The 22,616-nt window shown below is 42.1% G+C and overlaps 1 protein-coding gene across 10 annotated transcripts in view; it reads left to right on the top strand.

Moving 5' to 3' along the window:
* Nucleotides 1–22,616, top strand: part of LOC149317052 (phosphatase and actin regulator 1) — a 322,885-nt gene that overhangs the window by 173,487 nt on the left and 126,782 nt on the right. For 4 of the 10 annotated variants that reach the window (XR_016280563.1, XR_016280564.1, XM_089516732.1 and 1 more), the window contains exon 1: nt 13,654–13,939. The exons of the other annotated variants lie outside the window; for them this stretch is intronic. Coding sequence is in view for 2 of the 4 variants with exons in the window: in XM_089516732.1 (XP_089372858.1) it covers nt 13,657–13,939 (283 nt within the window). In the remaining 2 variants the exon portion in view is untranslated. Of the gene's footprint in view, nt 1–13,653; nt 13,940–22,616 lie in introns of those variants that run through there. 10 annotated transcript variants of the gene reach the window in all.

Genomic DNA, 22,616 nt, shown 5'->3' on the forward strand with positions numbered 1-22,616 from the left:
TGAAATGCACAACTGTGCTGTTGTGTGTGTTTTGGAATGCAGGTTGGGGGTGTTTGTCCAGAAAGGGACCGAGGAGGAGAGGGCGGGCACATGCCTCCTCCTTCTTGCAGGGCTTCGGTGGAGGCTCCGCCCCGGAGGGTGGCTCCGCCCCAGAGGGTGGCTCCGCCCTGGTGGGTGGAAGCTCCGCCCCCAGCATGCAGCCCCGCCCCGGAGGGTGGAAGCTCCACCCCCCGGCTTCGGCCCCCCGACTTGTCTGAGGGACACCAACCCGGCCCCCGGCTCCAAAAGGTTGCCTACCCCTGGTATTAAGAGTTATGCATTAAGGATCAACCACAGTTGTTCACAGCTTTTCATTCAAACAGATTGAGAATATGAGAGAGAGAGAGAACATATTTTCCTGTCTGATATTAAAATAGAAGTCTGAGTTAAGAGGCTGTTACCAGAGGAAGGAATTATTGCCTCTCACTTAGGGAGATGGTATAAGAAACATGTAATTTCATCTACTTGCTTCTAGCCAGAAAGTGAATGCAGAGCAGAGGGTGATCCCTGGCATCACAAGGACTGGGAAGGAAGGAGGATACTAACTAAAGAAAATACATGCCGCCACCTCCTGCCCTCCATTTTGGCAAGTTGCTGCAACTAATAAATGAAACCTTAGAAATGGTTGCAAGATGCTTCTTTAGTACCTGAGCTGGAAATTTACAGATTCTCCTCTTGCCTGGAGAATTTGCACTCTTGTCTCCTATTATGAAAACTGGAGACTAGAGCAGGCACATACTTGAGAGTCTAACCTATAAGATCCCTTGAAAGGAGCGCTAAAATTGGGATCATGAGCACATAGGCTCTGCTTGCTAGCAAACTGGATCTGGTCCAGTGCTCCAATAGCCATACCATAATATAACAAAGTGGCATTGATTGTTCAGAACTTCTAGTGCCTAATAAAATATCTAAAACAGAAAGGGTGGGCTGAGAAGGCCTTCAAAGAATGAGGCAACAGGATGGGACTATGTTATGTAGCCCTGGCAGATATAGAAACAGTTCCCTTTTTCAAATGACACCTCTGGGAGGTTGGCCTTGGCCCTTCTGGATTGCCTGCCCATTGTAGATCCTTTCCCATGTTACCATGAGCTAAGCAGAGTACAAACTCAGTTTCAGCTAAACTGGGACCTGTGCTTTTCCATGTCTGATTTCATGTTCTGAAACTGCTGAGGGAGACCAGGCTGGCTTCTAAGTTGAGTTAATAGTTCAAAGGGGCCACTGTTCCTTTTGTGTGCCTTCAAGTCATTTCTGACTTATGGCAACCCTAAGGCTATCATGGGGTTTTCTTGATAAAATTTGTTCAGAGGAGGTTTGCTATTGCCTTCCCCTGAGGCTGAGAGAGTGTGACTTGCCTAAGGTCACCTGGTGGGTTTTAGGGCCAAGCTGAGAATCGAACTCTCCTTCAGAGTCATAATCTAGTATTCAAACCACCATGCCATACTGGCTCTGTTCCTTTTTAGTGAAATGTTTTTGAAGCCTGTTACAGACTGCCAAAATAAAGCTGCTTCGGATCTCTTTGGAGGTATGCTATTTAAATGATGCATGCATCCTAAGAATCCAGAAGCTGCACCAAAAGCTGCACTCCGGTGCTTAGGAATGGAGTGTGGCTTTGGTGTGACCTCTGGACTCTTAGGACCCATGCATCATTTAAATAGCATACCTCCAAAGAGACCCGAAGCAGCTTTATTTGCAATCGCAATAGCATTTACATTTCTATACTGCTTCATACTGAATTAAGCAGTCTCTAAGTGGGTTTACAACATATAAGCCAATTGCCCCAAAAGCTGGGTACTGATGGTTTTTCTTTCTGTCCTGAGGTGATCAGTTAGTCTCCCTCCCCGCAAACGCATCACCAGAAAAGGGAGAAAATAGGGTACTATTTCATAAATTTGCATATGCTGAAGGAAATGTTATATATTTTTTATTTTAAAAGAAATGTTAAATGTAATATATCTCATCATATTCAAGAAAACTGTGACTAGGTAACTGGCTCAATTTATTATCCAGGTCTAACACTTGATGAGTAACTTCAAGGCCCCTTTTGCTCTTCCTCCTTACGGTTCAATATTTTGATAGTGGATCTGGATTGAATAGCCTTTCAAATAAGTGAAACAGAAGATTGTTCTCTGAAAACTTTTCAAATATCTTGTGTCAAATGGGACAAGTGACCACTTTAGTGCCACCATAGAGGGGAGGCTAATTCTTCATCCTATCTCAGCACAACCTCTTAAAATTGTGGATTTCTGGATTTTCCCTCCCATCTCCCTCCGCAAAATGATAAGGCTTTCTGCATAATGTAAGCTATTTCATGAGAATGATTTTAACTGATAAAAAGCATACTGCTCAAAATACATGTAGGGCTATAGTCACAGTTGAGCAGTCTTTGTAGCATCAGCTCTGAGAGGGGCAGAGAGGCAAGAAAGACAGAGAAGCAAGAAAAGGCCTATTCCAGAAACAGCAGGACAGACAGGAGGGTAAACAAACAAAAAAACATTGTACTGCATTTCCCAGAATCCAGCATCCCTGCTGGTTGGAAAATGCTGAGAGGTGTAGTACAATAAAAAAAGGATTTTAAGAGAACAAGAGACCAGGCAATCACTCAGGACAAATAAGGTGCAAGGCTAGTGTGGGGCAAGGTCTGGGTGACCTAATTTACTCTGAAGCATAGTGCAGTTTTTGAGCAGCTTTTGCATGGTCTGTTGGGAAGGCAAGACAGCCAAATCAGTTCCAGATGACTCCTTTCAGGTCAACAGGAAAGGCCTGAGGTAGCGTTTCTTGGGAGAATGTCTATGCAAATATTCGAGGCAAGTGCAGTGACAGATGAAGGGATGTCAAAATCTGCAGCTGGAAAACACACACATATATCTCCTATGTAGGGGAGGGGGGAACTCGAGTAGAAATCATAGAATCATACGACATTACTACATGCAGCTTTTAAAGCATGTTTACACCAGGAAAAAAGCAGCTTTAGCAATACTCATTGCACTATAACCCTCTGACACATAGCTGCTCTAGACGCAAACCGACTCATCCCTATTCATCAATGACATGTCACTCCCAGAGCAGTTGCACTATTGCCAGTCACTTGGTGTCAATGTCCCCTCTTCTCCTCTGTCCCCCTCCCCCTCACTATTCCCAAGCATCCTTTCTTTTTTAAACTTCAGTTGCAGTAGTGGAACTCCAGAATTGTGGGGAGAGAGAGAGAGAGAGAAAGAAGGGGGGAACAAAAAAATTCTAAAGACATGCTGCGTTGAGAGTAAGGCAGAGTGGTGGGGTTAAGGGAAAGTAAGGAAAAGGGGAGCAGCAGTTCTGTTTTGTAGTTTTGTAGACCCTCCACCCTGAGGCCTGCCATTAGCAACAAAAACAATATACATGCAAATTCACTCCTACCTTTTCAGGTCACACATTATATATACCCAAGTCCTTTCCAGGCAAACATTCTCTGAAGATGCCAGCCACAGATGCTGGCGAAACGTCAGGAAGAAACTTTTCTGGAACATGGCCACATAGCCCGAAAAACCCACTAAAAACTATGGATGCCGGCCATGAAAGCCTTCGACTTTACAGTTCTGTTTTGCTTGACATGAGAGGAGATGTGCTAGTGGCTTCTCTATAAGCTGTTCCCATTTTATTTTTATTAGTGTGACTGCTGTGAGAACAGGGTTCATGTGGTATATAGTCCATATTCAAAGCAAACTCAAGGACCATCTAGTTCAGTGATTCCCAAACTCTGGTTCTCCAGGTATTTTGGACTTCAGCTTCCAGGAGCCTGAGCTATCTTGGCCAATAGTCTGGCATTCTGGGAGCTGGTCCAAAATATCTGAAAGGCCAGAATCTGGGAATCACTGATCTAGTGCAGCCTCTGCCACACAGGAATGCACAGCTAAAGCACTCCTGAAAGATGGTCATCCAACCTTTGTTTGAAGACCTCCAGTAAAGAAGAGGCCATAACCCTCTGAAGCAGTCCACCGTTGAACAGCTCTTAGTCAGGAATTTCTTCCTAATATTTAGGTGGAATCTCTTTTCTTCCAGTTTTAATCCATCAGCTTGCAACCTGGTCTCTGTAAAAGTAGAAATCAGTCTTGCTCCATCTTCTATGTAACATTCCTTCAAATATTTAAAGATAGCTGCCATCTCACCTCTCTTCTCCAAACTCCCTAAACCATCCTCCCTAAGCCATTCCTTATAGCACGAGGTTTTCAGAGTTTTTATTATCTTGATTACCCTCCTTTGGACATGATCCAGCTTTTCAGTATCTTTGAATGGTAGTATGTAGAACTGTACACAGTACTGTACAAGAAATAATAGGAAAGAAAAGATAAAAGGAGGAAATAGTGTGCCTATCCGCATTTGTGTGTCACATTTTTATAAGAAACCCTGGTGGCACAGTGGTTAAATTCTACTACTGCAGCAACAGTGTTGTAAGTTCAATCCTAGAGGAGGCCTCCAAAGTCGACTCAGCCTTCTATCCTTTTGTAGATCAGTAAAACGAGTACCTAGCTTGTTAGAGGCAATTGGCTTATACATTGTAAATCGCTTAGGGATGCTAGTTCACTAATAAGTGGTATAGAAATGTACTTGCTATTGCTATGGCTATTTCCCCCACCCTTTCTCCCAGTGGCTCGCGACAGAGTATGCGTGTCCCCTTAAGATAACATTGTGGCTGCAAGTGGGGATAATCATATTATTAGGTGATGCAAGGCAGCTGCTTAGAATGGAGGGGTTATGAAAGAACAGCACACGGTTAGCTATTTTAATTTTTATTGTTGTATCTTTAATGCCCGGAAGTGAGGGAGGTGTTTATGAGATTGTTTGCCTTAACAACCCAAATGACTTGTTTATCCTTAGCACTCTAGGGTCCTTAACCTTATATTTCCTTTAGCAAAATGTCTTTAGATAATCCTGTCTGACAGGCAGATCAGATTTAGGAAGGGTTACTAAAGCAAGGGTTGCTGAACTGTGCCACCAATGATGGCTCCCATGTCAGTGGGACAGTAAAGCCACTCCAGATTTTAATGCAGACTGTCTCCAAGGGTCTTGAGCTCTATCACCCCCTTCAAAGCTATCCAAAATTTGGAGTGGATTCATCACCCCACTGACATAGGAGCCACCACTTGCCACTGTCAGTATTAAATGTGTTCAGCTATTTCCCCTATTTAATTTTTATCTAAAATTCCCTTTTGTCACAGAGGTTAAAAAAAAAAAAGAATTCTGTTGTCCAGGGCAGTGATTTGAACCCAGTCTCCTGGTCGACTACCTGTCTGGTAGTCATTGGAAAAACTGTTCAAGATGCTGTGTTTGCTTAGAATTTGCTTACCTTCTGGAACTTTAAAGGGCCAATATGAAAACTCCAGCACAAAAATCTAGATAGTCTCTCCCCCCACCACCATGCACACACTTTACAGCGCTCCAGATGTTTTGTTTGAAAGAAGCTTCATTGACCTGGAATGTTGAAGTGCACCAGCATTGTCACTGAAGCGTGGTTAATGCTTTTGATAAGGTTTGATTTAAGATGTTGGGTTTGAATTTCAATGTATTTCACATTGCTAGCAGAGTGGTGCAGAGAAAGTACTTAAAGATGAAAATGTAGTATAATTTTAAACTTACATTCATAGATAGATAGATAGATTCATATTTGTATATATTTAATAGTATGGATATCTTTGTATTTGTGGGATAGATATTTGTATAGCAGCTGCATGGTGAATCTAATTTTATCTGTTTGGGTTGAGTTCAGATTACAACAAAATTGAGTGATTCTCAACATTTGGTCTCCAGTATTCTTTGGAGAAGGACTGCTCTAGTGTTGGATAGTTAGTTGTAGTCCAGGAAGATCTGAAGAGCTACACATTTGCTATTCCCTACTCTGCCATTTGAGAAGAACATGCCAGTTGTAAAATGGCCATGGGTCAATTCACAGGTGGATTCCTCTCTAGCAGTACAGTAAGTCTCAGCTGCTTAGTAAGGCAGTGCAAAACCAGGAAAACATTGGGCATCTTTGCTCCAGGCACTCTATCCTCCCCATCTGGAACTGTTGCCCAGTGGATGTAATGCAGTTTGACACCACTTTGACTGCCATGGCTCCATCCTGCAAAATTCTGGGATTTGTAGTTTAGTGAGGCATCATCATACTTTGACAAAGAAGGCTAAAGACCTTGCAAAACTAAAATAAACACACACACACACACCAAAAATCAGTGTTCCAGAGGATGGAGCTACAGTACTTAAAGTGATGTCAAACTGCATTACATCTACAATGTATGTGAAGTCTCAGTGGAATTTACTTTTGGATAGAACTGAGCCATTAAGCTATGTCAGGTTTAAACTTTATTAAAATGCACCAGTTATGTAGACCACAAGAGTTGGCAGTGTGATGTGACAACAAAAGAGCCAATGCAGTTCCAGCCTGAATCAACAGAATTCAAGGGAAGCAAAGAGGATCACTCTGTTCTTCTTTGGTCAGTTCAGTTCTGGGAACCATAGCTTAAGGACATCAGCCAATATGAATATGTCCAGAAGAGGGCAGTTAAGATGGTAAAGAGTCTGGATACCCTATTTGCCCCATGAGGAGCAATTTGAGGGTATTGGCTAGATTTAACCTGAAGAAGCCAAGACTGATAAGTTTGATAGCCATTTTTAAATATCTGAAGAGCTGTCATGAGGAAAATGGAGCAAGGTCATTTCCTGCTGATCAGAGGATACCAGTGGATTCAAATTAAAAGAAGTTCTGACTAAATAGCAGGAGGAACTTTCTTGATGAAAAGAGTTAGAGTTATTTTGCAGTGGAAGAGACAGGTTTTGAAGATTGTCGTTTTTAAAAAGAATATGTGGGTGGCTGATTCTCAGGTTTGCTTTAACCGTGGATTCCTGCAATGAATAGTGGCTGGGTTATTTGGCCCTTTGGTACTTCCAAAGTAATCTGTTTTTTTGTTTTTTGTGAGGGGCTGGTATTTAGAAGCTTCTCATAAACTGAGTTCTTAAACTGTAGGTTACTTAGTGTATGTATAAATCCAACACTGCATGTACAAAATTGCACTATTAGTCAAGGGAGGGACTGGAGTAGCAGAATCTATGGGCATTAAAATTCCTTCCATTACAAGCCTATTCATTTCCCCCATCAGCTTTTGGCACAAAGGTCTCTGCGTGTACATTTGGAGGAGTGTGTATTTGTGTAGAAGGATAATGACATCCAGAGAATACATTAATTATATTGTCAGAAACATTTCACTTTATTTCATGGCTTTGCATTGCTACCCATCCAGAGGTTACAAACAGAAACAGCTCCAACTCCCCATTTCATCTTTTTCCCCTCTCTTTTTGGTTCTTGCTAATTTGAGGGAAATTTTAATGTGCTGAACACAAGATTGACAGTTGGTGCTAAGTCGAGCACTGTGTAGGCAGAAGATGTGAAAGCTTCCATGCACTTTCCCCTTCACTCTGACTTAGTTGTCATTTGCAGCAATTTCACTGTTCCAGACTGCCCTAGTTGGACACTCCCAATCCAAGAAAGCATTTGTGATGGACAGATTCACTGCAGCAATCTGTTCACTAACTTTATGACGCGTTGTGATGTTGCCATTTGTTGTCTTCCTATTCAAGACACAACTTTATGATATTCTAGTCTAGACTGAATTCCCGTCATTCAGACTTGTTTTGTTCAATACCCAAATTAATTTAAGTGTCAGAATCCAGTCTAAAATAAACCACCCTAGGGCTACCTTGTATCTGAAACTGTGTAGATGAATATAGGTACCAGAGTTGTATGGACTCCTGAATGCTGTGTTGTTGTTGTTATTATTATTATTATTATTATTATTATTATTAGCCTTTATTTATAAAGCGCTGTAAATTTACACAGCGCTGTACATACAATCTTTTTAATTAGACGGTTCCCTGCCCTCAGGCTTACAATCTAAAAAGACCCCACACAAAAGGAGAAGGGAGTAGTGGTGGGGAAGGGGATGAGGTCCAGGAGTTCCTCTCTACCTCCAAGGCCTGGACCAAGGCAGATGGACTGGAGGGAGGGCTTGGCTTCATAATGGATGGTTAATCTTCAACCAGGGAGGCAAGCGACAATTATGCAATTAAGCCTGGGAACGCTTCTCTGAACAGGACGGTCTTCAACTCCATTTTGAAGCTGGCTAAAGAAGTGATGGCTCTTGTTCGGGGGTGGAAGAAGGTTCCAGGAGTGAGGGGCAGTGAGTGAAAAGGGGCGAATCCGAGATGGGACAGAGGAAATCCTGGGCTGGGACAGTAGACCTTGACTACCAGAACGGAGGGCCCGAGTGGGAAGGTGCGAAGAAAGAAGGTCTGATAAGTAAGGAGGGGCCAGTCCATGGAGGGCTTTAAACGTGGACAGCAGGAGCTTATACTGAATGCGGAAAGGGAGGGGGAGCCAGTGAAGGGATGCCAGCAAAGGAGAGATATGGTCAGAGCGGTGGGCGGATGTGATAATGCGTGCAGCTGAATGCTGGACAGAGATTAAAGGACGGGGGTGAGAAAGAGGAAGCCCTGCCAGAAGGATGTTACAGTAATCAAGTCGTGAGACCACTAGGGCATGGACCAGGATCTCGGCAGTAGAGGCGGAGAGATAAGGTCGGATTTTGGCAATATTGTACAAAAGGAATCTACAAGCCTTGGCTGTGGTCTGGATCTGAGGGATACATGACAGAGAAGAGTCAAAGATGGAACCAAGACTGCGGGCTGTATGAACCTGTGATAGGAGTACATTCAATTAGTATTCTTCAATTGCTGTTTCTAAGTAATGGCTGGGACAGAAATGCGTAATACAATCATAACATTATTTACAGATTATTTGGGATTTATATATTTTTAAAAGCTTTATTGTCTTTCCAGATATGAAGTATGAAAAGCCTAAATATTCCATTAACACAGTATAAAATGTTAACAAATTAAATTACAGTTACAATCCTGCAAGGTCAGTCCAAAAGCATTAAATATATAATATAAATATATGAAAGCTTAAGGGGAAAGAAGATGTGTACAGGATGGTGCCATCCTGACTCAAAGATTGTCAAGGGACACAGAGAAGACAATTGGTTGTTGCCTGGCCCATCCTGTTTAGGATTCGGTTCATCCTTTTGCTTCACAAGACACTGCCACATGGCATAAGGAAAACCTTTTTCAGGCTTTTTCCTGCACTGACTTCTTTTTTAAAAAAAACCAAAACATTCCATGATTTCCTGGCAGGGTGCTTAGTGCTGAATATAGTCCCTGCTTCTTTGAACTAGTGATAGTTTATAAGTTGCCATCATACTATGTTATATTATTCTTGCTTAGTGTTGTGTGTCTCTGTGTGCATGCGTGCAGATTTGTTGAATATTTGCCTCAGTGCAGTGTAGATTGAACTCTGACAATTCACTGCATCTTCATTCATACAAAATATTATGTTTCTCAGCATTTTCTACCTCCATCATCCTTTCTGATGCAGCTCCTTTTCTGTGTTTCACATTCCAGTCTTAGCCCTTACTTAAGCACAGCTTCAGCCGGTAGGAGGAGAGAGAAAGTCCTCATTTTAAATAAGGTTAGAGAGTGGAGTTTCTCCTAGGGCCAGTTTCCCAGCAAAGAGATGTGCGGGTGGGATAGCTTTGGATAAAGGTTCTGTCTTTGCATCTTATAAGCTCTTGGGAGATGGCTTTTAGTGTAAGGGAAGGGGAATCTTGCTTTGCCTATTAGGTCTCCAAGGGTAATGCTGTAGCTCTTCAGGTCATTTGAGGTTTTCAAATAGGGGCAGTGGGAACAAAGACAGGGCATTCATTCTGAGATAAGCAGTCTGACCAGACTGTGAGAGTCTCCTTCTTCTTGGTGACCCTTGGGCAGGATTTTTCTAGGGAAGGAGGATTCCACTTTGGAAGAGCTTGCCCTGGTGTCACCAGCTCCTGCCAGCTAGAATCAATGGATATTATTGTGAAGCAGGGGACAGATATAGCCTCTTGAGCTTTGCTTTTAAAAGAGAGCCAATAGAAACACAAGAAGAGGAGTGATGAGAGTTGAAAGGCCGGAGGGGAAACTGGTTTCATTGTGCACAAAGCGAAGAGGGGTCTTTGACTCTTTTATGATTTAAAAAAAACTTAATTTGGGAGGGATTACCACTCCCAGACTCCCCCAGACAGTAATTTGACCATACTCACAGGAAAGTTCTGAATGTTTTACTCCAAAGAAAAAGAGCAACTTTTCCAAGCTCTGAATAATTCTAACCAACCTTCATATATCGCTACATTCAGACTAGGTATATTTGAAGCCTATGCTTTAGACTCCACATGTATTTTGGAACTGATGGTGGTCCAGGGGAGAAGTTTAACCTTTTTCCCCATCCTATTTCCCCGAGTAAAAGTCCCTCCAATCCAGAATAGTTGCCTAGTAAAACCCTTTTTAAAAGTTATGTGTCCCAGATCTTCTGTACAGTGATGGTTGAAAAGGCCAGGAGCAGGTGTTTATGGTAGTGTGAAATAATGATGCCTGAAAAAAAATCATTACAAGTGGGATCCAAAATTGGTCTGTGTTTAGTTTGTAGTGAGTGTGTGATGTGCGGATGACCTTCCGCAAGCTTCTGCCTGAGTTTCATGATCATCATCTCTGCTTAGTGTACACAGTACCTGCCCTTTTATAACCCACTTAGGACTCCATGCATCTGAGGAAGTAGATTCACGTCTACAAAAGCTCATACACAGTGCTGTGTATAATTACAGCGCTTTAGAAATAAAGTTTAATAATAATAATAATAATTCTACCAGTTTCTTCCAGTTAGTCTCAAAGGTGCTAGAAAATCATTTTGAATACTGATTTTCCATACTAACACACCTAAGTCTTGGAATTCTATCACTAATAGCACAGAGTTCACACTTGTACCCTTACTCTTGTCCATGTCAGTATTAAACTGTGGTTTTCATGGAAGACTCGCCTTACTATGCAATTCATCTCCTCCTTTTCATGAGAAAGCAACAGTAATCCCTGTTCAAATGCTATTTATATAAATAGGGGATCTATGTAGAGATTTTTGGAACTATAACTTTCCAAATCCCCTAGCCTGACTAGTGGCCTTGCTGGCTGAAGGACTGTGGGAATTGTTTTTCCAAATTGTAATTTTAAAGTGTTGTATTAAAGGGGGAGAAAAGCTATATGTTTTGCTCTGCCATTCCTTCCACTCAATGTTCAACATAACTTGGGCAGCAGGGAAGTCTTTTGCCCATGGAGGTTTTTCACGTGATTTAGAATTGTGATAGAATTCTAAATGCTTTTACATCTTTTTCAAGATGTACCCCAGTGTGGTGTAATGGTTTGAGTGTTGGACTAGGTATCTGGAGACCAGGATTCGAATCCCCACTTGGCCATGAAACCCACTGGGTGACCCTGGGCAAGTCACACTCTCTCAGCCTCAGAGGATGGCAATGGCAACCGGCCTCTGAATGAATTTGCCAAGAAAACCCCATGATAGGTTTGCCTTAGGGTCACCATAAGACGGAAATGACTTGAAGGCACACAACAACAACAACAAACCCATCCAATTAGAGATGAATTCTATTGGTGATTGCTAACTATCAACTCAGATTTACTAATTCAGTCAGAAGGGAGTTTCACTGTTCTTTTTGTACTAATCATCCAATCACAAAATATTTTTACTAGTCTTTTCCTAGCTGATCACTCAGATAAGGCTTTCACTGGTCATCATTATTCTGGCTGTTACCTTCAGGTGTTTCAACTTTACCTAGGCAGCTTTCAGTCCTGTCTGTAACTTACACAGCTTTCCCATATTGCTGATACTTATTGATCTTATTGTTGGTAGTTGGCAAAACACTCAGACAATGTTTTTACTTAGAACAAATGATCTTAACTTAACTTACACATGCTTTATTTCTTGGCCAGAATACGGGGATTGTTTCCTGATTTGCAGATAATTTGTTTTCAGAGCCTTAAATCTGTAAAATTATAGAAAAATTGAGTCCAATCTGTACCAAATAAACAAACAAGCTTCATTTATATATCGCTTCATACCGCCTAAGCAGTGTCTAAGCGGTTTACAACTGTAAGCCAATTTGCCCCCAACAATCTGGGTACTCATTTTAGCGACCTTGGAAGGATGCAAGCCTGAGTCAAGCTTGAGCACTTTTTTTTTTTTTTTTTTTTTTTGCTGGTCGTGAACTCACAACCTTGTGGTTTTGAGTGAGTGGCTGCAGTACAGGCATTTAACACTGCGCCACCAGGGCTCCTACCAAGGGCTTGAAGTGTCTAATATCTGATGCTGTATCTGCTCTGTATCCATAGGCAGTCAGAATTGCTGATCCTTTGGTCCTTGTTCATTTCAGACGATGGCCTCTGCTATAAATGAATTGTCAATCATGATCCCAGAGGGACTTGGCTAAAGTGAAGCCAGCATTTTTTGTATGTGGGGATGTGTGTGTATCTGTATACATGTACTTGTTTATTGACCAAAACATGTTAGTAACCTTTTGGTTTCAAGATGGTCTACAAATTTGCAGTAACAAAATAATGGTTATGGGGAGAAAGAGATCCCATCATCATAGAAGAGTAATTAAAGGCATTATCAATATCATCTCAAACAAGTTAGAAAGCCTGGGAGAATAAAAGCTGGGAAGGTGGGCACCTACTTTGGATAGTATTCCAGAAATCCCCATCAGTGTCTTCTCCCTAGTTGCCACCTGCTCACACCTGACACCAGTGGTCTCCAGAAGAAAACCTTGACAGATGACCACAGTGCATGGGGAAATGGACCCCAAAGCTTACAAACCAACCAGTGACATGGCCCCAAACTCTGTATAGGACTTTGTAGATAAGCATCTACACTTTTGAATTGAGCTTGGGAATGGACCAGGAGTCTGCTGTTTTAGTAGCCTGTGTCATGTATTTTTCTATTTTGCATGCTTCCAACCTACTCCCTGTTTCTCTCTGTTAATTGTAATTATAAGAGCATAAGCCTCTAGTGCTGCTGGGTGCAACCCCATTGTTCCCAAGTGAGATCAAGAATGGCAGCTTATCTTGCCAGAAGAGTCACAACCCCAGCATTCATGCACAAAGAAGCAAATTGAAAAGAAGGGCTCTCTGTCTTGCCAGGGAGGAGAACATATGTGTTATATTTATGTTTGCAAGGTGAGAGCCAGTGTGGCATAGTGGTTTGAGCACTGGGCTAGTACTCTGGAGACCAGGGCTCAAATCTCTGTTCAGCCATGGAATCCCACTGGGTGACCTTGGGCAAGTCACATTCTCTCAGCCACAGAGGATGGCAATGGCAAAGCCCCTCTGAAGATGCTTGCCAAGTGATAGGGTCCCCATAAGTCAGAAACAACTTGAAGGCACACAACAACAAGAAGCACAAAGGTGAGCTGAGGCAACACAAGTCTGGTTGGCAAGGAGCAGTAGATCAAGAGCATCCTGCAGCTGCAGTCCTTCTGATTGGTGAAAGCATCGGGGTCACCAAGGTCATCCAAAGCTCAGTCCCTGCTTCTCTCTTTTCTCTCCCCTTGTTTTTTCTCTCTTTCTCTCTCTGTATCTTTTCTTTCCCATCCTGTCTTCCCTCCCCCTTTTAATCCTGGTGTGCGAGAGGGGTGTGTGTGAGAGAGGGAGTGAATTTGTGGCAGATAGATGCTCTGCTTGGACGAGAGTGAACGGATGGCGGATTCTACACACACCCGGCAGCCTTGGATGCTTTCCTTTGCCTCCTCTTCTGGCCGTAGGGATGGCAGTGCTCCAGATAAGAGTGAGGAGAAGCCTAAAAAAAGAGCCTTCTATCTAGTGAGGATGAAGCCACTGAAGGAGCCTGTTACAAACAACAACAACAATGTGTCGTTTGTGATACACTGTCACATAGGCAAGGAGATCAAACACATATGCAGCAACTGCAGTCGCGGGGAGGAAGCCCGTGACGGTGAGTGCAATGATTTTAGAGTCTGTGTTATGGGGGAGATGAATAAGAGAAAGAGAGAGAAAATGCTTCCTTGTGATGTTTGTGTGTGTTCATGTGTGCCTTGCTCCCAATACTGGGTAAGCTGGCTGCTTAAGGGTCTCAGGAGGAGAGAAAGAGGAAACTGGGAATAAATGGTATTTGGTGTCCTATTTGGCATGCTGAGTAGTGGGAGAGGGTAAGGCAAAAGCAAGTTTGTCCCCGCACCTTCATTTGCCTGAGTCTGGCGATCACAGTTCATGCGTCCTCCCTCCTGCAGCTGCTACAGAAAGAGCTTTGTGTTTTGTTTGCTCTTGCCATCATTAGGATGGCTTGATGAGATGTGTCTTTATCCCCCCTCCTCCAAATCTGTGGTAGATCAACTCTTCCCTACCTACCTCCTCTGTCAACATGCTGCAGTAAAGAGTTTGCTTGACTTAATGATCTGGAGTTAGGAAATGACTTTCTGTGGAATCAATCTCATGTGATAGTTTGCTGGGCTGTCATCTCCAAAGACACGTAGAGATGTGTGGAGTTGTTGGCTGAAATCTTAAGGTGATGAATGTGGCGCCTTTTGCCAGACTGTAGCCAACAGCCCCCCTCCTTGCTTCCCTTTTCATACTGAGTGTAAAATTCAAAAAGGTGAATTGAGGTAGAGGCCAATAGAAGTTCAGGGAGGTTTACCCAGGTAAGTAGATCTGTTCTGTGTATTTGTAAAGAGCAAATGAGCTGGTTTGAATAAGCCGGTGAGGTAGGATTTGGGCTGAATCAGCAACTGAAAGAGGCAGAAAGCAACAAGAGACATTAGAAAAAAGCTGAAAAAAATATCTTGGGAGGTGTTGCCAGACATGTCCCTTTGCCAGAGCTAAGTTAGGGGTCGTGTAGGGCGGCAGTATCACTATGTCTCATTTTTTACTTATGATATAGAGGCACTTACGTTAAAATCAACTTGAATGGATACGTAAGGCAGAGCTCATTTTCTGAAGGTCAGAGAAAGGTTTTTGATTGCAAATCTAGGTTGGAAAAGAGTGGTTTATCATCTGAAAAGGTTGCGGTGGCTTTTTCACCCACTTTTGATGTTTGGGATGGATATATGGTTTAAAAAAGTAAAGATATTAATTTTGCTTGGAAAAGCTGAATATTATCTGGATCCTGGCAGCTCCTTATCAGCCAAAGCACTTCAGTTGCAATAAGATAGCAGTGACGTGCTCTCCCCATATCTTTTATAAAGGGACACTTGCTGGTATAATTACAGTTTCCCTATATTGTGTTGGAAGTGGAAGAAGGCTAAATTGCTTTGTTTTGTATGGGGTAATAGGACAGATTTTCAGTAGGTGTATGTGTGCGTGTGTGAGCACAACTCCATGTCACTTGCCGACTTGCATAGATCCCATTAATTTCTCAGGGTTTTTATAGGCAAGAAATACTCAAAGGTGATTTTACCAGTTTTTTTCTCTGAAATATAGCCTGCAAGTTACTATTCATTAATTTTCTCCTATCCAGGTACTAACTAGGGCTGTCTCTGCTTAGCTTCCAAGATCAGACAAAATCTGGCACCTTTAGGGTATTTATGTATGTATGTACCCTCAAATCACCTGTCAATGAATGATAACCCCACGGATTTCTGAACTGGCACAGCCACCTCTGAATGGCCCTTGCCTAAGAGAACCCTGTGAAATTCATGGGGTGTATTTATAGTGATCTCAACATTCCTTTCAGCTGCACTACTGTATGCAGAAAGAGCACTTGGCTCATACATTACATTCATATTTTTTCTACTGTTCCCTCCCCCCCCCCCCATTTTTTATTATTACCAGTGACATCAAAGTCCATTGGAAAATAAACCCAGAGATTTTCAAACTAGCTTCAAGTGCCTTACAATCTTAGCATTATCCCTTTAACCACCACCACCCCGCCAAAAAAGCAAATTATGCTAGTTATTTAAAATACATGCTTGCATCCCTAAATGTATTACACCAGACCTATTTATCCATGTCCCTGGTCTCAAATTTCTGAGTGCTAGTATAAAAGGAAAAGCATCAAGGTTTTCCCTGTATCTCAAGCAACTATACCTTTAAAAGTAGTCTATGGCCCCAAAATACTTTCTAGCAAGGTTTATGAGGATACAATAACCTGACCTTAGACTTCAGTGATGTAGTCCACTTTGACACTTGATTTTAAATTATGGAAACTGGCAACACTGGAAACATGAGAACACATGGCAGAAACTGGGCTTTCCACCTAATAAATATTTGGGGTTACTTATAATGTAATATGATGACATTATGTCTTAGGATCGTATTTCATTTATATCTGTTATATATTTTTAAAATGTGTTGTTGGTAGCAGAGGGCATTTCTATCTCCGGTTGGGCTCCTTCAAACAGTGTCAGGAGATTGTGCTATTTGTTGCTGTAGTTCTTGCTTTTTTTATTTAAAAAACAAAATCTGATATTTATCTTGTATTAGGCTATTTTCTGGCAATTTCTAGCACCGAGTGTAATGTTTTATACCAATTCCAAGTGGGTTTCTTTTTATTCCCAAGACATACTTCCTATTTTTTAAATGTCTGTCTGTCTGTCTATCTTGCTTTAAGTATAGTGCATCAGTGAAATGGCACAGTGAAATATACTATCACACTATAACTCTAATCTTAAGAAAGAGAGAAAAGAACATTTGCCCTTCGTGCCATAGGACCACTTCAACTAACTATGGCGGGGTACAGATGGGCAGGGGAAGACATCTTGGAGGTGTATTCTGCTGAATACGGAGCCTCCAGACCGCCCGCCCCAGGGGCGTGGCTCAGGTGTATGAGCGCTGCCACCGCTGTCCCCCTGCCATCCCCCATCACCTCCCTTGTACATATGTAAATATTTAAAGTTTTAGGGGGTTTTTATTGTTAGGTGAAAATGGCACAGGAATGTGTGTAGGGGTTCACTTTAAATTCCAAACTTTCCCCAATTCTAGCAGCACATGCGTACATGTTGCTCTAGGGTTAGGGTTAGGGTTACGAGCATTAAAATAGAGTGCAGCTGTGCTGCAGCTTCCACATCTGCATGGCATCTGACGTTCTAATTAGAGCCTCGGTGCAAACTGCGCATGTTCCAGGACCCCGACTCATTATGCGACGCAGCAGACACGGAGCTTTTAAATGGGCAACTTAAATTAGCGGCGTAACAATTCTGGCGTACCGGTGCAGCAGCTTATAGACGGAGATGCGCAGCTGCGCAGTATATAGAAAAGAAGCGGGGAAAAGCAGCACCTTTTTAATGCCGCTTCTTCCCGCTTGGGGCGTGCGGGCGGCGTGTTCATGGCGGCATTCAGGTAAGGGCCGTCTGAAGGCTATACCTTCATGACGTCATGAACACACCCCTTTTTGCCCGTCTGTATCCTGCCTTTGCCTCAGGTTTGTTTGTTTTTTAAGTATTTGGAAGAGCCCTAGTAGAGGTCCAAGAAGTCACTATGAACAACCCTTCCAAAAGAAATGTGTGAGTGGTTTTGGAAGCAACAACAACCAGCAATACCCAGCAAAATCAAAGAAGCTATATTGCAGCAATATAGGAAGAGTCAATGAATGTAGCCCATGAAAGCTCCTTCAAAGAACATTCAGGCTATGCATCTATGCACAGTTCTATTCACCTCCGTTGTAAAGATATTTTTAGTGGATTGTGCCCTTGCCTTCTCACAGAGGAATTATAAAGTGTTGGAAAGGTCTTAGCATACACATATTCCAAACTCCATGCATCATGTAGCATAGCACAAATGTAGTACACATCTTTCTTTCTTTCTTTTGTAAAGTCACAGGTATAGAACACAAATATTTATATAGATGGAAGCATATTGTGTCCTACATACAGATCATGTCCTTTCTCAGGCAAAGAAAACAGCCAATTGAAGATGATCTTGTCTGAAAGGAAGGCTCTATGATTCTGTCATTCCTGGACTAGAAACCAAGTACTTCGTTGTGTGGGCTGTGAGACAGTGGCTTATTCCTTCTTCTGACCTGCTAACTTTCTTCTTGCATGCCACTTTTTCCTTTGCCAAAAGGGGCAAGGTAAAGGCCTTTATCATAATGTTGTATTGCAGTGTTTATAAATCTTACCTTTCTTGGAGTAAAGTTTCCAGAATCTGTGGCAATTAGTTGAACTGGCTAGGAGATTCTGTGATTTGTAGTCCAAAAAGTAACGTAGCCAAGTTCCAGTGGGAACATTACTTTGTCTCTTGGGAGATGTTGATGATATCTTCTTTAGACTCCTTTCCCTGGGAAGAGAACATTAAGTGGCAGAAACTCTTTGCCTTTTTGCACTGTGGCCCATCTATGAACAGGCCAAAGCAGATGCATCATCCTTGATGAGCAATAGATATGAAAGATTTGGAGTAATGTGCAAGAGCATTTTTCATTGCAGTGTGGGGTGGCCACTGTCTAAAACTGATCAACCTTGTGGAAACCTACAGGATGCTTGCAAACTCAGGTACCACAAATGAATGTATTCTACTGCCTTAGAGTCAGGCTGATGGTCTATCTAGCCTAGTGTGTTCACAGAGAGGCAGGAGCTATCTAGCCATTCAGGCAGAATTATCTACTGGACTGGAGTCTATGATCCCATGTTTGAGGAGAAAACATCTTAGATTTAACCTGGGACCTTCTGCTTTTGAAGGATGACTGGCAGCCTGTTGGTGGCATATGCAGGAGTACCTCTGCCTAATGCCTGTGTGTGTCTTTTGGGGGAATTGTTGCAGAGGTTGGTGTTCCCTCCCACCCCCCACAACAAACAACCTTCCAGAACTTGCTGTTCAGCAGATGTAGCCTTCCCTCCCTGCAAGCTATTCCATGGCTAGTAGAGAGCAAGAAGGATTGGAGAAACATCTGGCTATGTCCCCATATTATATCTTCCCATAAGACCTCAGACAGACCCTGGTGCATCTCAGTGGGTGATAAAATTGTTCTTCTGGCTACAAGGACATAACCAGAAAATTCTCTGACCTACCCCACCCCATCTCCACCAGCCAGGGAAAGGGTGTGGGGGGGGGGGGAGGTCAGTGTCTCGACAATAAGTTCAAGGGATGTTGAGTGGACAGCTATAACATAGCTCTGCAGACAGAACTATTAGTTAACCCCTTCTATGTGAGGTAATAGCCAGTGAGTGTTACTCAGATATTGGAAGTATATTATTACATGTAATAATGCATTACTTTGGAATAACAAAGTCATAATAGCATTGCCTATGTTGCTGTTGTTTGTTTTTTTTAAAAAAAATAACAATGGGGAATTACAAGCAGTGTAACGCTAGTGCACAAGGGAAAGGGAATAATATAAGAGATATTGTGAAGATAAAAGTGGTTAGGAAGAAGTGTTTTATGTGCTTAACGCAATAGATTATGGCTGAGGCACTGGCTCTATGTGCCTATGCATGAGAAAGAGAACGGGGAAGTGAGAAAGTGTGTATGTGTGTATTTGAAAGAAAGGAGCATAGACTGATTCCACCCAGAATGCACATTCTGGGAGGTTAACCATAAGAGAATGCATCCTTTGAGCAGAAAAAAGCTCTCTCTGCCCACTGTGCATTAAACCAAGGATGTTGCTGCAGGCTTCAGTGCTTATTTAAGCAAACATCTTCTAACCATCAGCAACCTTTACAGAAGCATCTTTGCCTATTAGCCAAAGAAGCCGAGAGAAAAGATAATAGCCTCATTGATGGCTGAAGCTGTTAATGCCTGATGGGCTTTGAGTTCCGTGCCAGACATTCAGTTTTCAGCTTTTCCACCAATTTTCTTTGTGATGGTAAGCAAGTTTCTTCTTAGTGTGTATATGTGCTTTCAAGTCACCTGTTGGCTTATGTCAACTCCATGAATTTCATAAGCAGTTAATACTCAGAGGTGGTTTTGTTAATTCTTTCCTTTGAAATATAGCGTACAGCACCTGATATTCCATGGTGGCCTCCCATCCAACTAACCAGGGCTAACCCTGCATAGCATCCAAGATCAGACAAGATCTAGAGCCATTAGTGACGTCTACTTAAATCAGTAATCGTAGAGCTCTTATTTATTTACACAGTGCTCGCTTAACCCAATAGAGTTACCATTTCTAGAGTTGCACTGTATAAAGTGGGTGAGAAATTGGATATCATGGATTTGTTTTTATTATATTTTGATTCCTTTATTTGGTGGTTCCAGATCCCATCTGATCTTTTAAGCTGAGCAGGGTCAGCCCTGGTTAGTACTTGGATGGGAGACCACCAATGAATACCAGATGCTATAGGCTATATTTGACAGAAGGAACTGGCAAAACCACCTCTGAATAATCCTTGCCTAAGAAAACCTCATGAAATTCATGGACAGGCAATTTGAAGGCACACACACATACATTTGGTAGATCTCTTCTCTGTTAAAGTATTATTACTGAGGATTTCTTCCCATTGATGTCTTTTTTAAACACAAAAACCACCAGAACAACAAATCAGCCCTCCTCAACCTTGTCCCCCCTGTATTTGGACACTTCTGCTATCTGGGAGTGATGTGATTCATTGATCAAAGAACTGGAGGACACCAACTTGAGGAAGCTTGATAGACTATTAGATATTGTGGTTCTACTTGTACAAATAGTATTGCTGTGCAATTGTCAGTTACTAGGAATCTACATGTTACACTTTTTCTTCACTAAAAGTGTTTTATATCCATGTAGGGACTGTATACTTGTGAAATAGTCAAAAGCTTGGGCCTGTCACTCATAGGGAATGTTAGTTAAATTATAAATAAGTAATGAGCTTTATCACACCATGGGGTTATGGTTTCATAGTGATGCATTAGTCCTGCTATTGCTTCAGCCTTATTGTACAACACTGTTGCTCTTCCAGTGTTCTGCCATGGGAGATTGTTTTCAAAGTGTTTCTTTTTATTAACACCAAAAATCCGTACATGACCTCCTTTTCCACTACTTTTCCACTATGGTTTCTGGTGCAAAAATTCATTTGCACTTTTATGGCAATTTTAGGTGGCCAGTAGGCAGTCAGTGGGTGTGCTTTTGATGGCTCACTGCCCCCAGCCTTTTTTTCTAGCCCAGAGTTTCTCTCTCCCTCATCCTCTCTCTCTGACTCGCACACATACATAACCTGGAAATGTAAGAAGAGAGGATTCCAGTTTTAAAAAGCATTTATTTTTCTCTCTGCTTGCTTGCTGTTTTCCTTTTCAGAATTACTGATCACTGGCAGATTAAAGGAGCATCAGGATATATCAGATCAGATACCAGCAATTAGTGATTAGTTATGTCTGAAGTTAACTAGAAGTCTGATGAGAACCACCGCCACCCCAACAAAGGGGAAAAGGCCTTTTTAAGTGTAAGACTGTTCTCATTTATATTTTTATTATATACTTATATATTTCTGTAGATGGACATTTGTGTGTGTGCACACCAAACTAGGAAAAGGGGCAGGGATAACCTCATGGAGGAGGTAGAGGGTAGCCAGTGCCAAATGCTATATGCAATAAGATTTTAGCACAAATGGATACCTTAATCCTGGAATGGTTCCAACAGTGCAAGAGGAAAGAGAGTAGTCCTGCTCAAATAGCATTTTTAGAAACATGCTATTGTACCAAGCAAAGGGCCTAGTATGATAAGGCCCTTAGAAAGAAAAGTACCTTTCTTCCTGATAAGACATAGATATAAATGCCAAGGCTTTCAGAGGAAATTTTGCTGCCTGAAGCAGAACCACCCCAACCCAAATCCAGCCAAGTTATTTTGGCACATAAGGGGGGGGGGGGGGGGATCCCAGAAGCAGCTTTCCCTGACAGTGAAAAACAACAGCAAAACTAACAATAGCAAATTAAATAACTAGCAATTTGCTGCCCTTTTGTGACATCCCAAATCTGCTGCCTAAGGCACCAGGCCCATCATTGCAGTTCCCACCTGCACTTGAAGACTTTAGTTTCAACTGTTCAAAAAAATAATAATGGGAAGGGATCCCTGCTTTGCAAGTTAAATGAAACCTTTACTATTAAATAAAACAAGGTAATTGTTTTGCTACTTACCAAAGTAATTATTGAATCAGATTGCTCTCTTCCTTGCAGGTTAAACACCCTGTACTTGGTGACTGTGTTGTTTCCTTACTAATTCACATATGTGTCAGGTGCTTCAACTGTGCTGCCTGACCAGCTCCTAAAATGAAGGCAACTGCTAGCTGTTGAAGCCTTTATGATCATACTTATTGAGAACATCCCTAATCCAATCTTAAGCATGCCCTGGACAATGGAGTTAAAAACAATAGCAGAGCATCCAGCATCACCATAGCATTTAGGAGAGGGGGAGGTAATTGAAAACAAAATTGGGTAGTCGATGCCTTTCTGATTTTTATGAAGTTGTTCTCACTGCAGTGGTTAAACGTGGGCTGAGCTGCACCACTTCAGGTTGGAGGTGGACATTTAGGATATAATTTCAAATCCATAATTTAATTTTCAAAAAATGCTTCCACATTTAAGGAAATATAGCACAGCACCAGGAAGGCAAGTTTAGAAATTTGACAAATTTTATGGCTACCAAAATTCCCTAGCCAGCTTAGCTGTTTGAAGCCCCATAAAGTAACTTTTTCAAGAAGCCATGGTACATATGGCATGGGTTGTGATTGCTGGCAACAGCTAAGGAATGAAATCTGTTGCACAGCATGAAATCT

Source organism: Sceloporus occidentalis, unplaced genomic scaffold (assembly GCF_023333645.1).
Source record: "Sceloporus occidentalis isolate IW3139 unplaced genomic scaffold, rSceOcc1.0.p SCAF_3, whole genome shotgun sequence".
NCBI classification, from domain to species: domain Eukaryota; kingdom Metazoa; phylum Chordata; class Lepidosauria; order Squamata; family Phrynosomatidae; genus Sceloporus; species Sceloporus occidentalis.